The 21184-nt window shown below is 39.4% G+C and overlaps 1 protein-coding gene across 1 annotated transcript; it reads left to right on the forward strand.

The window, feature by feature from the left end:
- Positions 1–679: 679 nt before the first annotated feature.
- Positions 680–20732, forward strand: ANP32B (acidic nuclear phosphoprotein 32 family member B). Its single transcript, XM_063293061.1, has 7 exons — positions 680–899; positions 6065–6214; positions 15621–15743; positions 16925–17102; positions 17922–18040; positions 19859–19949; positions 20659–20732. Exons 1-7 carry the CDS (start codon positions 846–848, stop codon positions 20730–20732), a joined length of 789 nt encoding a protein of 262 aa, XP_063149131.1. The 5' UTR covers positions 680–845.
- Positions 20733–21184: the final 452 nt, after the last annotated feature.

Below are 21184 nucleotides of genomic sequence, written 5' to 3' on the forward strand. Positions count from 1 at the left end.
TTGCAAGAGGAAAGCAATGGCCAACGCAAAATTTATGAAAGGAGAGCAAGACGAAAATTTTCAGACTAGGTTTTTAAGAATGTGTCTCAAGCCTGTTCGTGGCAATTACCCAGAATAGCTAAACTCCATATTTTAGGCTGTGTTCTGATCTCTTTAGTAGGACTCTTTAATTGCCTTTTTATCCAACAAGCTATAATTAGGGCTGTTTAAAACAAAACTTTATACTCTATGCGAGGTATAAAGCCAGCCTTGCCTCTGATCTTACGAGAAGGGCTCTTATGTCGAAGATAAACAGAGCAAATATAGAGAAACCTATCAGATGAAAACTCCATCCTTGTTTTTCAGACAGGAAGGGAAACAGCACATCTACATAGCGGGCTGCATTTGGCTTGCATTACAGACCTTGGGAGAGCCTAAATCGTTTATTATGCTCGGTCGAAGGAGCTTCTGGGAATTGGAAAACCCGTACAACTCTCCTGCGGGGACAGGGACATTAATCGGAGAAGCGTCTGAACAATTCTTCCTTATACAAGTACGGCGCCACCGGCGAAAAGACTGCACCGGATAAGACGACGCTACTGTCAGCGGGGAGAGAAGGGCGTGGTTCGGACGAGGACGTTCCGGGCAGCCTCTTGGGACCCTCCGCCGCGCCTCCTGGCGGCCACTTGCTTCGGCTCACTCCAGGCAAGGGCTCCGTTGCCAGTTTAACTGCAGTTGCGGCCGCGGCGAAGGCTGCGCTGAGCGCTCCCGCCCTCCTGCCTGCAACTCCCCCTCCACCGTTTCCCTTGGAGTTGACTGGGCACCGTAGGCTCAGGGCCTGAACTCGGGCCCGTCCCGCCGCCGTCATGGACATGAAGAAGCTCATCTATTTGGAGTTACAAGACCGGACCCCGCCGGATGTAAGCCTGGGTGGGAAAATGGGAAGCCGGGGACGCCCGCCCTTTCCATCAGCCTGTTCTCTCGCCGTCTCTACACGCGCGCACCGGCCCGGGGAAAGAGAGCTGGTTTTTATATTTAAAGCGCTGAGGGGAGGGCGGACGTTGCCAGTCCGCGGGCGAGGCCAGGGAGTACCGCAGCTGCGGCTGTAGGGGAAAACGAGCGCCTGACGGACTCGAGAAGGGACTCCGTGGCCATGTTGTTCCGCTGCTGCGTCGGTCCTGCAAGCGTGGGCTGCCCCTGCAGAGGGGCGGACGGTGCCCCGTGTGCGCGCAGCACCCACCCCGTCTGCCACCCTCGACGCGCGGTTCTCCCCCTCTTAAACGGGCAACCGTCGCATGGAAGGGCGCGCGCTCTTTCTTGACGCCGCGTCTGTTGCTCCTGGCCGTGCACGCACGGTCTGGCCTTCGCGCCTGTCTGTCCTCCTCTTTAAAGGGGCCACAGCTGCAGAGCCGGGCGCTCGCGCCCTCTTTATTCCGCTCCCCACCAAATCGTATTCCCGCCAGAAACTTCCCTCTTCATTCACCCCTTCGTAAGCTGAAGGTGCTTTCCGCCAAATCTTAAGCTCTGATGATCTCCGTTGAAGAATTCGAGAGATTTGTAATGAAGCATTTCCAATCGAAGCCAATATTTGTAGCTCAGGGTTGAACTGTGGAGTCCTTGGTACTCTCTGAGCCTTGTTTTCTTGCAGGCGTTTCATTGCCAGACTAGGCAACATCTTCAGTGCGAAGATGGTTCGCACTGAAGATGTTGCCTAGTCTGGCAATGAAACGCCTGCAAGAAAACAAGGCTCAGAGAGCACCAAGGATTCCGAAGCCTTTCCAGTTGTCAAGCTGGTTTCGAAGGGCTTTGTGGAGCAAAATATAATAAAATGTTTTGTAGCCTGATTTTTTAAAGAAGCAGTAAAGGGGGCGGGTAGAGATTTTAATATCATAAAAAACATGGGTACCTTAGAATGGCAATTGGACCAGAAAAATATGTTCATGGTTTGAAGTTTTTCTATTCAGATTATTCTTAAATTAAATTGGATCAAAAAAGATCACTATCACTAATGATCTTACCATACCTTGTTAAAAGGTAGATCAAGGTTTTCCTGTTATTTAATATTCTGCCTATAGTTTCCTATCAAAGCTAAGCTTTAGCCGTGCTGTTACTTCTGGGTTTTTTTTAACCCTTCTTAATATTTTCTCAGCAGTCCTTATATGTACCCTGTGAAAAAATATGTAGAAAAAAAAGTTTCACTTGTTTATTTTGAGGCAGGAATCAAAATAAACTTATCATATTTCTTCACCGCCTGTCTCGGTTGTAATAGTCTGAGAGATTAGTTGTAGATGTAAAATACTTGTCTTCCTAAAAGTATTAACAAGAAAAATCTTGAAGCAGCATAGTATCCCAGTGGATAAACAACACAGATACCTGTACTCTATACTGTAAGTTTAAATCTTCTGAGCTTTGGCTTTTTCTCCAGCTAAAGTGGAGGCCATTTCTGGCAGGTATCAACCCCAATCTGTTACTCTGTTCTTATACATCTGTCAGCCCAAGGCAGTTTCAAGCCTGCTCGAAAGAGCTTGTAGGGGGATTGTTCTCTCTCTTTGAGGCAAAGGGAAGCAAAAGGAGTCTATAAAGTCACTTAGTATGATGATTTTTCTTTCACATATGGACACTTTGAAGAGATGAATGTTTATGAGACACTAGCTTTCTTTAACATGATATGCTTGCGTGTGGTTAACCATGATTACTTTTTTTAAACCTGAAGCATAACGGGAAGAGGGAACACTAGGTATACCACCTTGAATTGTACAAAATAAAGGTGGAATATACATCTAATAAACTAAATTGCACGGTCTGAGTTTTGTACAACATGGTATGCTGAAATGTGGGTTTGTTAATTAGTAATTCAGCCACTACCATGTCCCTTTTAAGGCCCTTAAAAAGTGTATGGCTTTTTAAATATGAAAGTATTTATATTTAGAGAATTAGCCACATTATTTTATTTTAAAGTGTAATAGAATATTCTTAAAGTGATACTGATAATATATTGCTAATGTTTATATAAAGATTGCTCACTTAATCATTTGTAGACATGGGGAATAGAACAGCATTTACAATTCTGTATAACTGTCACAAGTATTTAAATACTTTGGTAGAAGTTGACTAAAAAAATTAATAAGTATTTATTTGGTGTCTCTAGTAAAGGACAAACTACACCTTCCTCTTTAAACTGATAATTTTATAACAGTTTAGTACAAGATGCATTATCACATTATAAACTTTGAAAATACTTTGTTTAGAAACCGATTATGAGAGTATACTGTGTAATCTATGTGCTGATTTAGCAGTTTGAAAAGTGCATAGTTGTATTAATTACTTCCTTAGTACTGAATTTGGCCTCTGAAAATTGCTTTGAAAGTTTACTCAGAACACATGAGCAGGTGGTCTTGTTTTAATTTCATAAATATTACTTGACTAGAAAAAGGAAGATGAATTGAATTGGCTATTCCTATCTGCTGAAATAAATGAGAAGTATATAATGCTAACAGTTGAAAAGGGGTCAGTGCATTACATTTAAATAGTGGATATGTTTTTAAAATAATGGTAGTAGTAAGGGTAGCAAGCATATTATAGTTGAACATCTTTTGTGGTTCTAGTTCTTTTTCTTACGAACTCACTGCAGAATTACCTATGCAAAGACTTGCATTCTGCTGTAATACTAGACAGCCCTTGGGCTGGCCCAAATTTGGCATAAGCAGATAAAATCCCTAATTTGCATTCTTTTAGGGGGAAGATGCTTGCTGATTTTCACAATTAAGTAGCGTGGCTGCAGACATCGTTACCTGTAGCGTAGTATTGTCTTACCAGATTGTCACTGCTGGGCAAGAATGGGGAAAGTTATTTATTGGAATTAAAGTGTATTTTAAACGTATTGATATGAAATTGCAGCTTCTGTTTTAATAATAAAGCTATGAGCTAGATTGCTTTACTAATAACTTTATGGAAGCAAATATCTTCAGTACATTCTTAATTTCCATATTATCTTATCTCTTATTTCTTAATTTCTTTTAGATGTCTGTTTTGTATAGCAACATGCAAATTTGTAAATTGGGTCTCTGCATGTCCTCTCTTAAATTCAAGTGCAATCTCCTTCATAATAAAAGGAAACTAGCCTGCTGCATAGTAAAAGGAATGGACCAAATTAATTTGTAAACTGCCCAGAGTCCCCCTGTGAGGGGGAGATGGGCGGTGAATAAATTTATAAAATAAATAAAATAAAAATAAATAAATAAAATTTTATGTAGCTAGAAATAAATGGCTTTAAATTACAAGAGCATGCATGCCAAAAAGAAGTAATAGTTTTTACACATTCCTTACTATAATTGCTAAGTTTTACCTAAGGACTAGGTAGCAGTCCTAAAATCATTCAATAGGAAGTAAGCTACATTGGACGAATGACAGATGTTCCCAAGTACAGAGATAAGATTGTACTGCAAACCTGTGTGATTATAACTTGGTGCAAGATTGTAGCCCAAGAATTATGTCTTTTTGTTATCCATTGTAGTTTTGAAAACCAAAGTATAATCCATATAGAGTTTTTAAATTTCCCAACTAACTACACTGTCTTGGAAAGCCTAATTCTACACCCTGCATGAACCTGTTGTGGGAAAAATGTGGTTGAATGAATGGTCCATGACACATGGAAAATATTTGGACAGAACTCAGGCTTGTGGAATCTACATTAATTATAATGCATTTGTGTGTGTTTACTAGCATACATACCTGATTTGAATTAGATAAAAATCTGCACTTCTATATGATAGAACTTCCTTTTGCAGCTGACTTCAGTTGCTGGCTCTCAGATATATATATTCACCCATATACACCCCTGAGAGCCAGCAACTGTCAAAAGTCAGCTGCAAAAGGAAGTTCTATCATTTTACATGAAGTTTCCAAAAGTGTACTGGGAGATGGCAGAGCTTCATGCATTTGGGGCATACAGAACCAGTTAACTTTTATGCCCCATGAGACTTGCATATAGCAGATTTTTATCTAATTCAAATCAGGTACGTATGCTAGTGCAAAATTCCCAGACTGGTCAAAGAAGAATAATTAATATTATTACAGGTGAGAAACACTGAGTTAAGAGATGAGTAATTAACAGAGGACCAACAGAGAGATTTTTTTCCATGAAAAGAATCCCCACATCTTTTTTTTTTAAACCTAGATGTTTCTTGAAAGTAGAAGTATGAATGGCACAGAGACAGAATTTAAAAAATTAAATATAATGTTAGTAATCAGACACAGACATACAGGTTTTGATCTGTACTAACATAGTTGCTGTTACACAGTTGTAACAGAGTGGGACAGAATGGGAGAACTATACTGATAGGAAAAGTGTCAAATCCTATTTCATCCTTCATTATCTCCATCAAATTTCTAAACCTAATGCGAGTGAATTATAATTCTAACCTAATCTACATCCTGACTTTTTGGGCAAGTTTTTTGTTAGAGCAGATTGCTTTCTTACAATAACAGTAGTGGAAATCCAAAGATTTCCTCACTACTGCCACACTGGGTTCTTTTATGTTGTTTCCTGAGGATTTTGGCCCAGCTTGTTTTGGCAAAATAATGCTTATCTCCAAACCATCTTTCTTCCCACAAGTCTTCTGATATCGATACTTTCAGCTCCTTTTCTCACAGGACTTGCTATTCCTGTCTCATGCTTTTTCTTTCTACCAAATTTCATGCTGATCTGTCTTCAAGGTCTATTCCCTTTACTAGGAAGCCAAGGCCTACACAGCTTTCTGGGACTTTTTCCATTTTCTCTTGCAACCATCCACTTTCATCACTAGATGGAATCACCTTGAGAAGGTCCTCGGGTGAACACAGTGAAGCTTGACTGGTGCCTTCATTATGGTATTTTCCATCCTCTTTATTATTTATTGCCATTATTGGTGCTCTTGGTTTGATCACATCTGTTACATTGCTTTATATGTTGATTTTTATATTGTTCTATTATTTTACTATTTATAATGTTTTAATTGATTATGCATCATCCACAGAAATCCTGATATTGCAAGTTATAAAAATACAACAAATAAATAATATTTCATTGGGCGTGTATGTGTTTCAGGTCAAAGAGCTTGTTCTTGATGACTGCAGATCAAACAATGACGAAATTGAGGAACTCTTAGAAGAGTTTGTGAACTTGGAGTTTCTCAGCTTAATAAATGTTGGACTGGTCTCTGTCTCAAATCTCCCTGAACTCCCCAAATTGAAAAAGGTAATGGTCTTGTCTGTTATTTCATTTGGGGACAGAATATCATGAAGAAGGTCTATCTATGTGGTCATTAAGAGTTGACACCAAAGCACTTTATATTCAAAGGCTAAAAGGTGCTTTAGAGCACAAAACTTGGACAAACATAGAGCTACAATTCACAGCAGACAGATGATAGATTTATGCTCCAAAGCACGTTTTTGGCTCGAATCTGAAGCAGTCCATAGCTGTAATGGTTACTCCTACAGATGTTGCTAGCAGCAAGATCTGTAGCCTGTTGTAGATCTGGAAAATGAAACATTAGAAGCACCGTGTAGTTTCTGTTTTGCCTTTTAGAAATGATAGTGGTAGTGGGGGAGGAGTCAAGCATTTAGTGCTTTCAAATAGTTATGAAAATATGGACTGGCAAAATTTTGATGACATTTCTCAGAAAGCACAGTGTTTATAGATGAATAGATGAAATTGCCTGTGGTTATAGTTGCTGTTAAAACTATTAGGCATATTATATCATAGTTAGCAGCCAGGAGTGTGGAAGAAATACATTAACATGCTTAAACAATATACACTAGAAAACAGGGTACTCTCTTCCCTATATCTCCCACATAAGACTATGTAGCATTTCAGAATTAAAAGCAAAAATGTGCTTCAGAGTGCACATGAATGCAAATTTATCACCTTTCTGCAACTCCTTAAAGAAGCCACACCTTTTCCTAAGAACCCTTCACAGTTACCACTCAATCCTGGGAAACTCATGTTTGAATTAAAGACTGCAGATGGATGCAACATTGATACCTGCACACACTCTAAAACACTTTTACCTTGCAAATCCAAAGCATTGTACAGTTCTGCTACCTAACATCTTTCTTAGTCACTTCATCATTAAGACTTTAGGTTGTTGCTATAATCTTATTTGTAATATCTATTCTAAACTGATTGTTTAGAATGCATATTATATACAAATACATGTATATAAACATTTTAGCTACAACTGCTATAATTTTTGTCTCCAGTAGTTAAGGAGACAAATTAAAGAACTGTTTGTAATTACCATGTAATGAGTTGTTGGGTGAGGGATCAGTTCCCTGAATCAGCCAGGATTTGATTTAGCATTTCAATCAATCAGTGAATCAATCAGTGTTGTACGCTCTAAAATACTCAAGTTTTCCAAAAGGTGTATGTGTATAGAATTAATTTAAAAAGTATAGTGCAAGCTGTATTATAAATGCTGTTTGACAGAAATTTATAAGTATTTGGAATTATCTTTATGGACATGTTTGTGAATATTTATGACATAACAACTAAATAAAATACACTAGTAAGTACTTTTAAAAATCGAGGTACTGTATTGATAACAGTTTGCATGGGACAGAGATCCCCAGCCTTTTGGGTGTGGTGTGATAATGGGATTTTTAGAATAGGTTGTACAAGTATTGAACAAGGTACTTCACTCTGTATGAAATACTCCCTTGGACCTGGTCCTTATCTTACTTGCAGCCTTGTTAAGGATACCAGACTGAAATCTATGCTATCAATATCAGATTATCCCTTCATCTCTCCAAGCCACTTGATCCAACAGAGAAGAACCTCATACATAATCTCAAAGTCTTCAAAGCCAACACCTGGGGCAGCCTCCCACTGCCAAGGCATGACCTTCACCAGCCCAAGTAAGGGAGCTACTGAAAGAGACTGCAAGCATAATTGCACAGCCACCTGTTTCTTCTCAGTGCTAATGTAGTGATGTCTGATGACTTGCCATCTGACCCTGGGGTATATTGTTCTAATTTGGAGGAATCAGAAAGATCCACCCTCTTCTCTGGACCCCATGGTTGGAGAGCAGTCAGTGGGATCTCAGTCTGAAGAAAGTCAAATACATGCTGAACAGCCAGTCAGGTTGCCTGAGGTTCTTGATCTCTAGTTACAGCAGACCCCATCTCCAATAGATGACCCAGTATTCTGTTGTGTTCAGGTGCTTATGCTCCAGAAGTATTGCCAATATTACTGGCTTTGTTGAAATCGATAAAAAACATATGGCAAAAGTCAGCCTCCATGCCTCTGAACAAAAAGCTTTTGTAACAGCAGAGGTACCAGTTTTGTTCTGGCATTTGGCCTTGACATCACTAGTAGTTAAGGTAGCACAGAAACAAAGTCTAGTGCAAAGTGTCTTATGGCCCCTATTGATAAAGGGGAACACAAATTGGATACTTTTCGTATGTTCTTAGTTCACAACAAAGTTACTGTTTTGAGTGACAATTTCCAAGCCTATAATGGCTAATACCAGATTTTTCTTTATGGAAAGATGACCTATTTTCTACTGTATCTGCTAGATGATAAATGAGACCCTGCTTCCGTTTTCTTAGCAGAGGCCTCCCAAATCTCCATGCAGCAGATGAACACGGCTGAGTATAACACTGCCACATATGCGGCTGACCACATTAACAGGAATTACTGCTTTCCGCTGTTACATCTGATCAGGATCATTGGTGCCTCTAGAGGCTTAGAACATAGTGGAAGATCTTCTGCTCATCACATAAGCATTGTTCTGCCACAGTACAACTAACACTATGGAGGACATTAAAATCCAAAACATTGCACAGAAATGCATCCTGTTGGGCAATAGCAATACCTCTGCTGCAAATAAGACCCATAGTTGGAGTTAAGTTGCCCTTCTGTAGCATTGCAGTTGCCATAAGCTAATGTGCAACATGACGACCGACAGGAAGCTCTGGCGTGGGCTGGTCCATGACGTCACGAAGAGTCGGAAGCGACTAAACGAATAAACAACAACAACACAATGTGCAACATAAGGGGACAACCTCTCCCAAAACTGCTGCCTCCCCCTTTACAAAAGACTCTTCAGCAATGCTCCTAAGTGTCACCTTGGATGTAGCATGTAATCTCCAGGACCACGTCTTTGGTTCCCACTGGCATGTCCTCACCAAGCATGGAAATCTAACTCTACAGACTCTTAGTCTTGACTTCAATAGCTATGGGGTATGCAGTAGAATTCAAGCCTTGCAGTATGTATTGCTTATCCTTTCCAGCTCAGCTGTTGCTATATGAAGTTGTTGCTGCACTCAGAAAGGAAGTATGAGCAAGTACCAGTTTCTCAGATGTGAATTGGATTTGATTCGTTTGTCATCCCCAAAACCGACAGTGAAGTGAAACTGATAGATCCTTGCAACTCAGCAGATAATATCTAGCCCAATACATTCAGGATAGTCACTTTTCAGATTAGTTTATTTTGTTGTGTTGAGGGGGATGGTTTTCCTGAATGGATCCCAGGAATGCATGCTCCCATATAATACGTCACAGTGTATGGTTATGGTTGTTATATGTCTGTGTCTGTATGGCATACAAATTCATCCTATGTTGACTACTGGCTGCATTGCACAACATAACATTTTGTTCAGCTTGTTCAGTGTATCAACAAGCAAGGAAAGCTTGGGTACCCTCCTCCTGTCTGTGCACCTTTGGATAGATGTGTTTCTCATGGAAGTTAATGTATAATCTGTTCAACGGAGTCACTCAGTGCACTGACGGATGCCCTGATTTTCCAGCATAGCCGTCAATGGGTATTCCAATGGGAAGCGTCCTCAGTGGGCTTGCTTGTTGCTGTAAAGAATGCCCAGTATGGTGTTTTCTGCACGAAAAATAACATAACCCAGTATTGTTAGAGGACACCTTTCCAGTCTGAATCAATTACTGTTGCATGGGTTTCCTTGACCCCAGTATGATTGATTCCTGTGGTAGTTATACCACTGCATGAGTCCTTCTGATTGCATCTTTATGGCTGGCAACCCTGATTGCCAGTGCTTTTGCTTCTCTTCTCAGATATTGTCCTCCAGGCAGGAGGGATTTTTTTTAACTGAACGATGCTCGAGCATATCACTCAGATCTTCTGTCCCTGGGCTTTATGATGTAGCTCCATGCCTGGCAATTTTGCATAGGACTTAAAACTGTCAATGATGTTTCTGTACAACAGGAAGTGGAGCCGGTTATCTCCTTTTATTTGGTCATTTTAGAATATTTTTTTCAGTTCTTTTTTACCTCTTAAGATGTACTGTAAAGTCTCTTTTTTGTTGTTGAAAATCTGTTCCCTGGTAAGTTCTGCAGTGTGTGTTTCTGCATCCATTAATGAAGCAATTTGTGAACCTCTTCAAGCAACTACCCACCTCTGAAACATTCCATGCTAGAGGGGAGTACTGAAGTTGTGGAATGGATTTCTCCATTATATGCTCCCTAAAGGATCTTCCTGGGAAGGTTGTTTGAACTCTCTCTCTCTCAGCCCAACTCACCTCAGGGTTGCTGTTGTGGGGAAAACAGGAGGAGGAAGAGTATTAGGTATGTTCGCCGCCTTGAGTCATTTATAAAAAATGATTAAGGTGGGATAAAATAAACAAATAATTAAATATTTTTTTAAAAACTTACCTTCCTTCAAAAGAGGAGGCTAAATGCAACTCTGTGAGCCTCTAGGCCTTCATATTCTAGACTTTCCCTACTTCAGACCTGGAGCTTTTGGGGTGGAGGGATTGGTTCAAAGTGCATTGTACATTAGGTTTTTACATTGATTGTGCTAAGGCTTTGCATGCTTCCTCCTGCATGCTTGTCTTGAGCTATGATAGTCTGAGGAATGCTAGTCTTTCCTCCATCAAATAATTATGTGGACAAACTAAAGCTACTATTGTCTTATGTTTTTAGTTGGCAGGCTTTCTCTGGTTTCATTTTATCAGCTGTCATTGAATTTACAGTATTTCATTTTTTTTCAAGGTGTGTCTTTGCCTGAGGTCTGCAAAGTTCCAGTGTAGACCCTTTGAGGCTAAGGCTGATGTTTTGTTTTGCCTGAGTGGTACTGTCTAAGGTAGTGGCTAAGCTTGCTGTTCAACCATACATATGAATGCAGAGACCATGATGAAGAACAGATTGCTTATTTGTTACTGGTTCTTTGAATGGTTATCTATATAATCATACTACCCACTCTCTGACCTCTCTTCAGATGCTTCTAACCTGTTGGGTATTGCTGGAACATCAGGAAATAAAGGTAGAATTGCATAATGGAGGCGACTTCTCTGCCCTAAATCTTCTGAACTAAAGATGGTTTCCAAAGAGATTCAGGTACATAAAAGACACATAACCAAACAGAATTCTCCCATAAAACTTGGGATAAGATTGTCAACAGTAGTATCGGAGGATAGCATGTTCTCCTTACACACTAAATACTCTTAACTTTAATCAGAACTGTATTTATAGATATGCTATACAAGCCTGCATCGTTGTTTTTTTTTAAAAGTGGGTAGTGGGTAGATTATAATGAAGCTGGGAATGCTAAAGAAAGTAGTAACACGCCTTCCTATGCATAGAATGATTTCTACACAATCCATGTGTGAATGTTTCCTAACAGATATGTAGCACTAGTCTTGGGAGGGGACAGTGAACATGTGTAATTTTAAAATAAAATTATTAGTAGATCCAGATTTGAAAGGCAGCCATGACTTTTTAGTATTCATTTAAAAGGGGAGTTGAGTAAAACTAGATTCATAAAATTTTGTTGCAGATCTTTATAGAAATAACATAAAGATCCTCAAAAGGATCTGTGAGTACTTTCAGCTGAATATGCTTACAGAATTCCTGGTGAACTTTCTGAGTTGAAGAGACTTTCAGAACCTTTTACAAGTGTTCATGCTGAATGCTTCAAGATAGTTCAGTGAAAAAGGCTGTTGTAGGGCAGAGATTATGTATGCATCACACCCCCAGTTTAGCTCTACTTGTGGTAAGCAAGTGACATTACATATTTTATATCAACATGTCTCAAAAATAGAAAAAAAAATGAGATAAAGCAATACATAGTCTTAATTTGCCAAAAAAGTTGTAGTTTTGCAAGGAATCTACTTTTAGTACTATTTGGAGGACACATAACTACTTGGCCATATGGGAAAATGATATTCTGAAATGAAGGGATTGAACATTTAACATTATGTTACTGCAGTATAGTTGGAAACTTTTTTTATTTTATAGCATCATCAAGATGGTGAAAGGACAGCTTGCTCTAGATCAGGATTTGAGTTTAGAAATAAAGAGTTTGGACAACCAGTCATCTTACCCCATTCCTCCTCTCCAGTAACTACACACACAAAAGGGAAATTGGCATAACAGCTCTTGACATGACAGCTGATGAGAATAGGCTTTCTAACCATTTGGCAGATTAGAGATTTGTCATTAGACTTTGATGTGTACAAGGCAAAATATTGATGGCAGTAAGCAGCTATCACATAAAAATGGGGGAAATGGAAAGCTATATTGTATCTGATTTTGTTTTCTTTTTGGAACCTCTTGTCTCTTACATGATTAACTGTAGGGGTTGTAAAGCTGTCCTTGGCATGAGGAAATCTGTTGACTTCATGGAATCCAGTCATTGTGTTTTGGTTGTACAGTGGTTTTCCTTTAAGGTTGGTGTGTGATTTAGCTTGACATATATTCAATCATAAATGTGTCATCAATCCAAATAGAACTGAATATCTTATTCAAATGCAAACATCACAACTCATGATTTTGTTCAATTTAACTTTTCAAATTGCTTTAATTAGGACTTTTAAGGCTGCTCAGTAATCCAGATATGAAGAGGAAAATGTGATTTAGAGTATGTATGTATGTGTGTGTATGTGTATGTATGTATATGTATGTGTGTGTGTGTATGTATATATATATAGCACCTGTTAGTCACACCTTAAAGCAGCTATGTATTTTCCTGGTCACATTTGGTTTAAGATGTTTAAGGTATGAAACTGATTACTCTTGTCAGCTTTGAGCCGGAAAACAAGTAGTGGTCATGTGATTCCCCACTTAGTGACCACTTCACTTAGCAACCAAGTTGCCAGTCCCAAGTGTCACTAAACGAGGACTACCTGTAGTCCTCGTTTAGTGACCACAGTTGGGACTGGCAACTAAATTGTTAAGCAAAGCAGTTACTAAATGAATCTGTGCTCATGATCTTACTTTGGCTTTCCTTTGCTTTACAGACCTGCAGAGGTCGTAAATGCGAGAATTAGTCATAAAGTTACTTTTTCATCACTGTCGTAACTGCAAACAGTCACTAAATGAGGCATTTGCTAAATGAGGACTACCTGTAAACCAAATTTCTGTCCAAATATTCTCCAGAAATAACAGACAAATCCATTGCATCCAAAGTAGTCCAGCCAAGGCAGTTAAATATCTGCATCAATTTATGGGATTCACATCAATAAGATAATGACACAAATCATTATGATGACATACTTTTTTATTTAACATTAAACCTAATTAAAACTCTCCCCCAAAAGGTCTATTAAAACAAGGTTGTGATGTACCATAAATGGGTGATTGGAATGTAAAAATTGGACAAGGAGATAGGTTAATAGAGTTCTGTGAAAATAATTTGTTTATTGGCAATACCAATTTCAAATAATAAACCCAAGCTCTCACACCTAGATATCACTGGATGCACAATACAAGTCAAATGGCCTAGATAATAGAAACCAGAAGATGGAGAAATGTCCAGTCAGCCAGGACATTTCTAGATTCAAACCATGAACTAGAGAGGTTAAAATTAAAATGGGATAGGTGTGCCATTCAGCTGGAGGACATGCAACATATAATGTAAGGAACTGATTCAGCACACTTGAGCAAAAGAGAACCTGAGGAGTAAGATACACAAAACTCATCATAAAATTCCAGAGAAATTTGTATCAACAAATTTGGCACATCTCTACTTGGAAACTCTGGAAAGAGATAAGTAAAAACAAGAAGAAAAAACGTTATGAAAATGTCAGAGAGGAAGAATATTGAAGTGGCTTTCAGAATAGGCTAGGCAGGGAAAAATGAATGAAAGAAGGACACACAGTGACCAAACATCAACTTCCAACTTCAAGAAAAGATAAGGAAAGCTCTCCCAGTGAAGAATGTCTAGAAGAAACCAACGAGAAAGGAGAAAGAGAGGTGTTTTTGAGAAGATCAGAGAAACCATAGAAACGTGTACAGTTAAGGTAGGAATCCTGAAGAATAATCACAGAAGAGATCTATGTGTGTAACAATCTACAGCTAGTTTATGTTGGTGCATCCTTTAATAAGAGATTCACTTTATACATTATTGAAATACTATCATTAAATATTTTACCTGGCTGGCCTTTGGTTGTAATAATAATTCTTTTTCTTCTAGATCAGAGTTAACTGATACTGAATTTCTGCTTGGGTTACAACTGCTGTTTAATAACTGTTGTTCTTATTAATCATTTTACTTTACGTTTACGGACTGTATTTTTTCACTTTCATAGCCTAGTAGTAGCACTACAACTTTATTTTACTCATAAAATTTAGAGCTTGATCTAAAAAGATAATTATGTTAGTAGTATTTAATTTATTGCTGAAATGGTTGCAGTTCTTGTCTCTTTCATTTTGTGACATTTTTTGCTGGTCTTTGACCAAAGGAACAATTTGGTTCGTTTGATAAAGAAATTGAAGTTAAAGGAAGATAGAAAGATCATACTGAAACCCTTGACAAACAAAATTATGGAGTGACAGAAACATTTGTAGAGAAAGAATATATTCTCTGCACTGACTGCCCTGTCGTCACTCTCAGCCCAACCTACCTCACAGTTCATTGTTGGGATAAAGTGAAGGGAGCCCATATAAGCTCTCCTGAGCTCCTGGTGAAAAGGCAGGTGATACAAACATCACCATCACAGTTATTCAGCTCTAAACAGGAAAGCACAAACTTCAGGTGAAACAGTGATCCAGCTGTTTAAAGCTGCGGGAGAAGAAGCAGTCAGAGTGCTAGAATTCTGTCAACTAATAGAGAACAAGGTTGTTTGGTCTGTCTCAATGCAATTGCTGATAAGACATGACTCTGCAGATTGGAACACATTTCTAAATATGTCTATTGCAGAGTAAACCTTAAGTGAGACTGACTTAGGCTTATATGCACTAATTATTTTAAAATTTAATAAGACTTGTTTCCAGGCAAATATTCATAAGGTAGCTATAGTGCTGTGAGGAAACAAGGGATCTCCAACAGACAATTTTCAGTATTTCACCAAGCTGCAGTTCTTGGGATTCCACTGCGGAAATTCATGTAGAAAACTGACCATGCGTGCCTGTATATCTTGATTTGTGTGATTGGCTAGAGCCTGTTTGGCAACACTGTGTGTGGCTTGTGCTTCTTATAAATGTAAATTAACAAGATGTAATTCTTGGCAGCACCGCTACATGGCCGAATAATTTGAACATTTCTTTGTCAGTCTGCTTTTCTGTCAGCGCAAGTATTTGGTAATGAAGACTGCTTGGGCTACCAATGTTATTTATGTTGCATCTTTAGACTTCTGGGATTCTGATTGTGCTACTGCAAATGTGTCATTACCCCTGCATATCTCTTTTCTCATTGCAGCTTGAACTCAGTGAGAACAAGATTTCTGGAGGCCTTGATGTATTAGCAGAAAAACTTCCTAACCTCACACATTTAAACCTCAGTGGAAATAATCTGAATGATATTGATACTTTGGAACCCTTGGTATGTCGTTTAAAGGTTATCATACGTCTCAGTGGGATTAACAATACTAATACCAATGATAGATGCTGAACTCACACTTAGTTTATTTTAGTAAATGTATCCAAATCCTACGTGTTACATTTTGTACATAATTTTAAGCATGTTGGGCCTAACCCCATTTCTGTAGCTAATATCTTGGAAAGGTACATGCTTTCCTATATGCGTCAAAAGATGCCAGTTCATCTTAAGTCCAAGAGAGCATTGAAATGTTTTTGCATGACAGTTTCATTTCTTTGTCAGCTGCTGGCATTGTCTAAATTGGCATTGATATTTTACTCTCTATTTTTATTCAAGGTTATTATATTATCATGTCAATACATGTGGTGTGGTTTGGGTTTCTTTCTAATTAGATGACACTTTTTGTCTCTGGCAGATTTTAATTCTTAAATTATTGCTCTACCACACCACACACCCCAAAAATCAGATTATTAAAGCTGCTTAGTTCAGCTGTGATGCCAGACAGCCAATAACTTATTGTTACAAATCATCCTAAGATTTTAACTCATAAGATTTAACTCCTAATCATCCTAAGATTTTTAACTTTAAAAAAGTATTAAAATAGGAGTATATTACATTTTTACGCAATCTGCCTTTACTATTATCCAACTTGGAATGTAAGAGGTCAGTGTGAGATAGAGAGAAGTGCCCTCATGGGCAGGCAATAGGGGGTTCTTCATTTTTGAAAAAAGTAGCATGTTAGGGAGAAGGCCTTAGGCAGCATAGCCTTCTTGGTCTTGTTTTTCTTTTTTGCATGGAGTCCAGAAAGGGATCTCTAAATGAACGGAAATAGCCTTAGATTAATTGACATTGATTTAAATTAAGGGAGATTTGTTTAAAAAATACTTTAATGTAGTAGATGTAATAAATGTCACTCCTTTTATGACATCGACTAAGTAAGAAATGTATTTGGTAAATTCAAAATTCAAGTCTTTTTCAGGGAGGTTAGGTTAGGCCAATTACACTGTGAAATCATCTTTAATTTGGGAAAAGAGTATTATACATCAACTTATTATGTGGTTTTGTTTATTTCACTTTGCACCCCCAAATCCAAATTGCAATTATGAGCATATCTTACCAGTTTTGTGTATGATGGCAATGTAATAACAATACTTAAAACTAACAAGAGCATATTTCTAATTCAGAAAAAGTTGGACTCTCTGAAGAGCCTTGACCTGTTCAACTGTGAGGTAACAAATCTAAATGACTACCGAGAGTGTGTCTTCACACTTCTTCCACAGCTCACCTATCTGGATGGATATGATCAGGATGATAAAGACCCTTCTTTTTCAGAAGCTGAAGTAGATAGTTTTGGTGAGGAAGGTGAGGTTAATAATACTAATTGTGGATTGGAGAGGGTTAATTCTTGGCTATGGCCAAGGTCTGCCTAATGTAAACATGAAATTTGATTCATTTGGAGCACTGCATTAAGCTGATTTACAGCATTTGAAATATCTGTGCACCATATTTGAACCAATAACACTGAAGTCAGCTAAGAAAGATCAGTTTTAAGGCACAGAATAGCTATCAGTATAGCCTATCACAAAACACACCAATTTTCCAGAAGGAAGACTAGTATGGATGCTCCCCTCTATCCCCTTTACCTGGCTGTCTGGTTGTAACCTCAATTTACTCTGTCTTCTGAATAGGTGGGCACATTTCCAAATAGAGCATTGCTCTTCAGCCTCCTACATTCTAACTTGATTCCCCCTACCTTAAAAAAAAAAGAAAAATGTTTAAACAAAATTATCACTGGGGACATGGAGCTGGTGGGTGCCTAAGGGAGATTTTTGGGGATACTCAGAAGAATCACATTGGGGATCCAGATTCTAATATATTAAGGAATCTGTAGTAATATAGCAAACTGTTGTAATAGGCTTGCAAATTATTAACCTAGTCTCTTTTAGATTGACAGTTTAAATTCATACTGCCTCTCAGACTGCTTGATTTATAAATTGCAAGTCTAGACATAAACTTCTATGAAACAATAGTCGATATCAGTATACGCTCTTTTTAGCAGTTGTTCCGAGGATAGTGTTTAAAAAGAGACACCCTTTGAATTAATGTTGTTGTGATTTTGTGACAGCATCCCTATTTGATATATCTGGGAACAGGGTATAAAACTCTTCTGTCTTTCTCAAGATGATGATGATGATGAAGACGAGGATGAGTACGAGGATGAGTATGGTGAGGAGGAATCACTTTATGATTGGTTTGAGTATGGAGGAGGACAAGATGAAAAAGATGAAATTAGTGGAGAGGTTGGTTTAAAATATTGCTTGCTTTTTTACTCTGCAGTAAAATCTTTATGCTTATTTATCAAGTTACAAGAAGAGTAGCTGCGTCTATCTGCTTGCCTGGCCTAAAGAAATTCCCAAGTTCATTGAGTAGTGTTAGAGCTGTGGACAACTGGAATTATTACTATTATTATTATTATTACTAGTAGTAGTAGTAGTATGCCACCCAACTCCCAATGACTCTGAGCAGCTCACAACAAACAAACAAAGAAATTAACAATAAAATCAATGAAACATAAAAGATAGAGGGCAAGTGTGAGGAAGCAAGGTGTCTCATTCTCCCTCACCCAAGGCCTGGGTGGAGAGCCAGATCTTCGTGGTTCTTCTAAACAACAGCAGAGTGGGGACCATGTGGATCTTGCAGGGAACCTTGTTTCAGAGGACAGACACTCCTACAGAGAAGGCGTGCTTCTGGGGTCCTGATAGATGATATTGTGTAACCGATGGAACCTGGAGTGTGCCAACCCTGCAGGATCAAGTCAGCCAGGCAAATGCTATAGATGACAGGTGGTCCTTCAAGTAACCAGGCCCTATGCCATGTAGGGCTTTATAGGTAACAACCAGCACCTTGAATTTATTTATTTATTCTTCAAATTTCTATTACCGCCCATCTTCCCCAAGAAAGGGGGACTCTGGGTGGTTTACAATAAAACCAAGATTAAAATCATAAAATGTAAGTTACAATAAATACACCAATAAATAAGAATAAGATAAATACCAAACCCAAGGGGCAACGTTCTTATTCGGAGAGAAAGATCTATGGTGCTAGCCACCCCCAAGACGAGCTATTACCTCTCCTGCCCCAAGCGAGGCGGCAGAACCAGGATTTCAAGTTCTTCCGGGAGCTCAGGGGCCTGCCTTACCTCCGGGGGCAGAATATTCCACAGGGTGGGTGCCACTGCAGAGAAGGCACACCTCCTGGACCCCGCCAGGTGGTATTACACCCAGAAGCAAACTGGCAACCAGTGCAGCTTGCAAGGCAGAGGTGTTACATAGGCATTCCAGTGCATGCCCTTTACTGCTCATGCTGCTGCATTCTGGACCAGTTGAAGTTTCTGGGTGGTCTTCAAGGGCAGCCCCATGTACAGCACATTGCATTAGTCAAGCCACAAGGTGACTTGGGCATGAGTGACTATCTGAAGCTCCCTCCAATCTAGGAAAGGGAGCAACTGGTGCACCAGATACAGTTGTGCAAAGCCTTTTTGAACACAGCTGCTGTTTGCTCTTCAAGCAGGAGCTGAGTCCAGGTAGACCCCCAGATTATACACCAACCTTCAAGGGGAAGTACTACCCCATCCAAGGTTTAAGTTGAAATATCCCCAGATCTGGGTGGCCCAAATACCTGCAGCCACTCAGTCTTGGTAGGATTGAGTCGGATATGGTTCTTCCCCAGCCAAATTCACACAGCCTCCAAAACCGGGACAGAACCTTGACAGCCTCACTTGGCTGGCCTGGGGTCAAAAGGTGTAATTGGGTATCATCAGCATACTGATGATGCTGAATCCAAAACCAGTGGATGACCTCACCCAGTAGTTTCATGTAGATAAGGGGCAAACTGCCTGATACCTGAACAGCTGAAATAATGAACATTGGATTGTTCTGTTTATGTTCTCGCTGTGTGCTAGTAGCATGGTAGCAAACAGTTGAAGGCTGGATTACAATGTATTAGCATCAGTGTTTTTCTAAGAAGTTTTGCCCACTGAGCAGAAAATGAGAAACAGATGTGATAATAATAGGAACGAAGGTATTTACTTTCAAAGGCAAACCTATTGTTATTTTTAGGAGGAACTGCTTGGGCATGATAGTGAAGAAGAGGAAGATGAGGAGGAAAATGAGGAAAACAAGAAGGAAGACGAGGAGGAGAAGGAGGAAGGTATGTATAAACTTTTATGCCAGCCTTTTTGCCCTCCTGTGGCTTCTGCCAACCTGCCCACACAGCCTAGCGCCCACCTGCAGCACCTCCCCGTAGCACCCCCCCCCCCATGTGCCTTACCCATGTTTCCTGCCTCTTCCCGCTTAATGACCCACATGTCCTGGAGTTACGACGGCAACCGGGATGGCCATCGCTAAGTAAAGCCATCACATGATGATGTGCTTTACAACCGCATCACTTAGCAATGACAATCCCAGTCCCAATTGCTGTCGAAACCCAAGGACTACCTGTAATAATGAAAACAAAATGTTCCTGCTAAAATTATGGTTCATCCTCTTCTGACTTTAGCTCTTGTCCTACTTCCCTGCCATTAATACCGCAGCTATTCTTCATTTTGAAGAATGAATATTAAAATATTCTGTGTGTGTCACTCCTGGGGTAGCTATACAAAAAAATGTGATAACTGTTTTTGGATAAAAATTGAAAGCTACCATTAGCTGCTGTTCTATATGTAGGGATGATAAAGAACACCTTTCAGGTATTTTTAATTAAAACTGTTATTACACCCAGCCAGCATGGCCAATGATAAACAGTTATGGGAGGTTTCTAGAACTTCTTCTTTTATGGAGCCTATAATAGGCATATTGGATAATTCAACTGAATTTATGTCCTTTGAATAGTCATTATGGAATACTTTATTGTTCTGCAGATGAAGAGGATAGTAGGAAAGGTGAAAAGAGAAAAAGAGAAACAGATGACGAAGGGGATAAAGATGATGACTAAAGTCTTCTGTGTCCTCAAAGGACTGTTCAGTATTTCTTGGGCTACCCCTTGGATGATCTGTGACTTGAGGAGCACATGTGGCACACCTGTAGTTCTCCCCCTCCAAGCGCAGCATTCAAAAGAGCCAAAGAGTGGGCTATTCCTGTGACATTCCATGTACCGTGCAGCTGATTTCTCCAGGTGGTTACAGATCTGGCCCTCTTGGGCTGGCACCTTCACTTAGCCTCTTGGGGTTCCCAGGCCTTCGTCTCTTCCCGTTGCCCTAGCAAGAAGACCAAGTGTGATGGGTCAGTCCTAGCTATAGGGGCTCCACTCTACCCACTGACTGTGCTTCCCTTTTTACTCTCTGTGCAACAAGGCTTTGTAAATAGATTCCTAAAGTTTTGGGGACTGTTCTTCATGCTTTGATTTCTCTGCCTTCCTTTTCCTTTTCTAAGCCATTGGATATTTTT

Source organism: Candoia aspera, chromosome 2, assembly GCF_035149785.1.
Source record: "Candoia aspera isolate rCanAsp1 chromosome 2, rCanAsp1.hap2, whole genome shotgun sequence".
NCBI lineage: Eukaryota > Metazoa > Chordata > Lepidosauria > Squamata > Boidae > Candoia > Candoia aspera.

Coding starts and splice junctions, on each gene's coding strand:
- ANP32B (XM_063293061.1), top strand. CDS start 846: ATGGACATGAAGAAGCTCATCTATTTGGAGTTACAAGACCGGACCCCG. Junction 15,744..16,924: donor TTGATACTTTGGAACCCTTG/GTATGTCGTTTA, acceptor TTTCTAATTCAG/AAAAAGTTGGACTCTCTGAA. Junction 18,041..19,858: donor AAGATGAAATTAGTGGAGAG/GTTGGTTTAAAA, acceptor TGTTATTTTTAG/GAGGAACTGCTTGGGCATGA.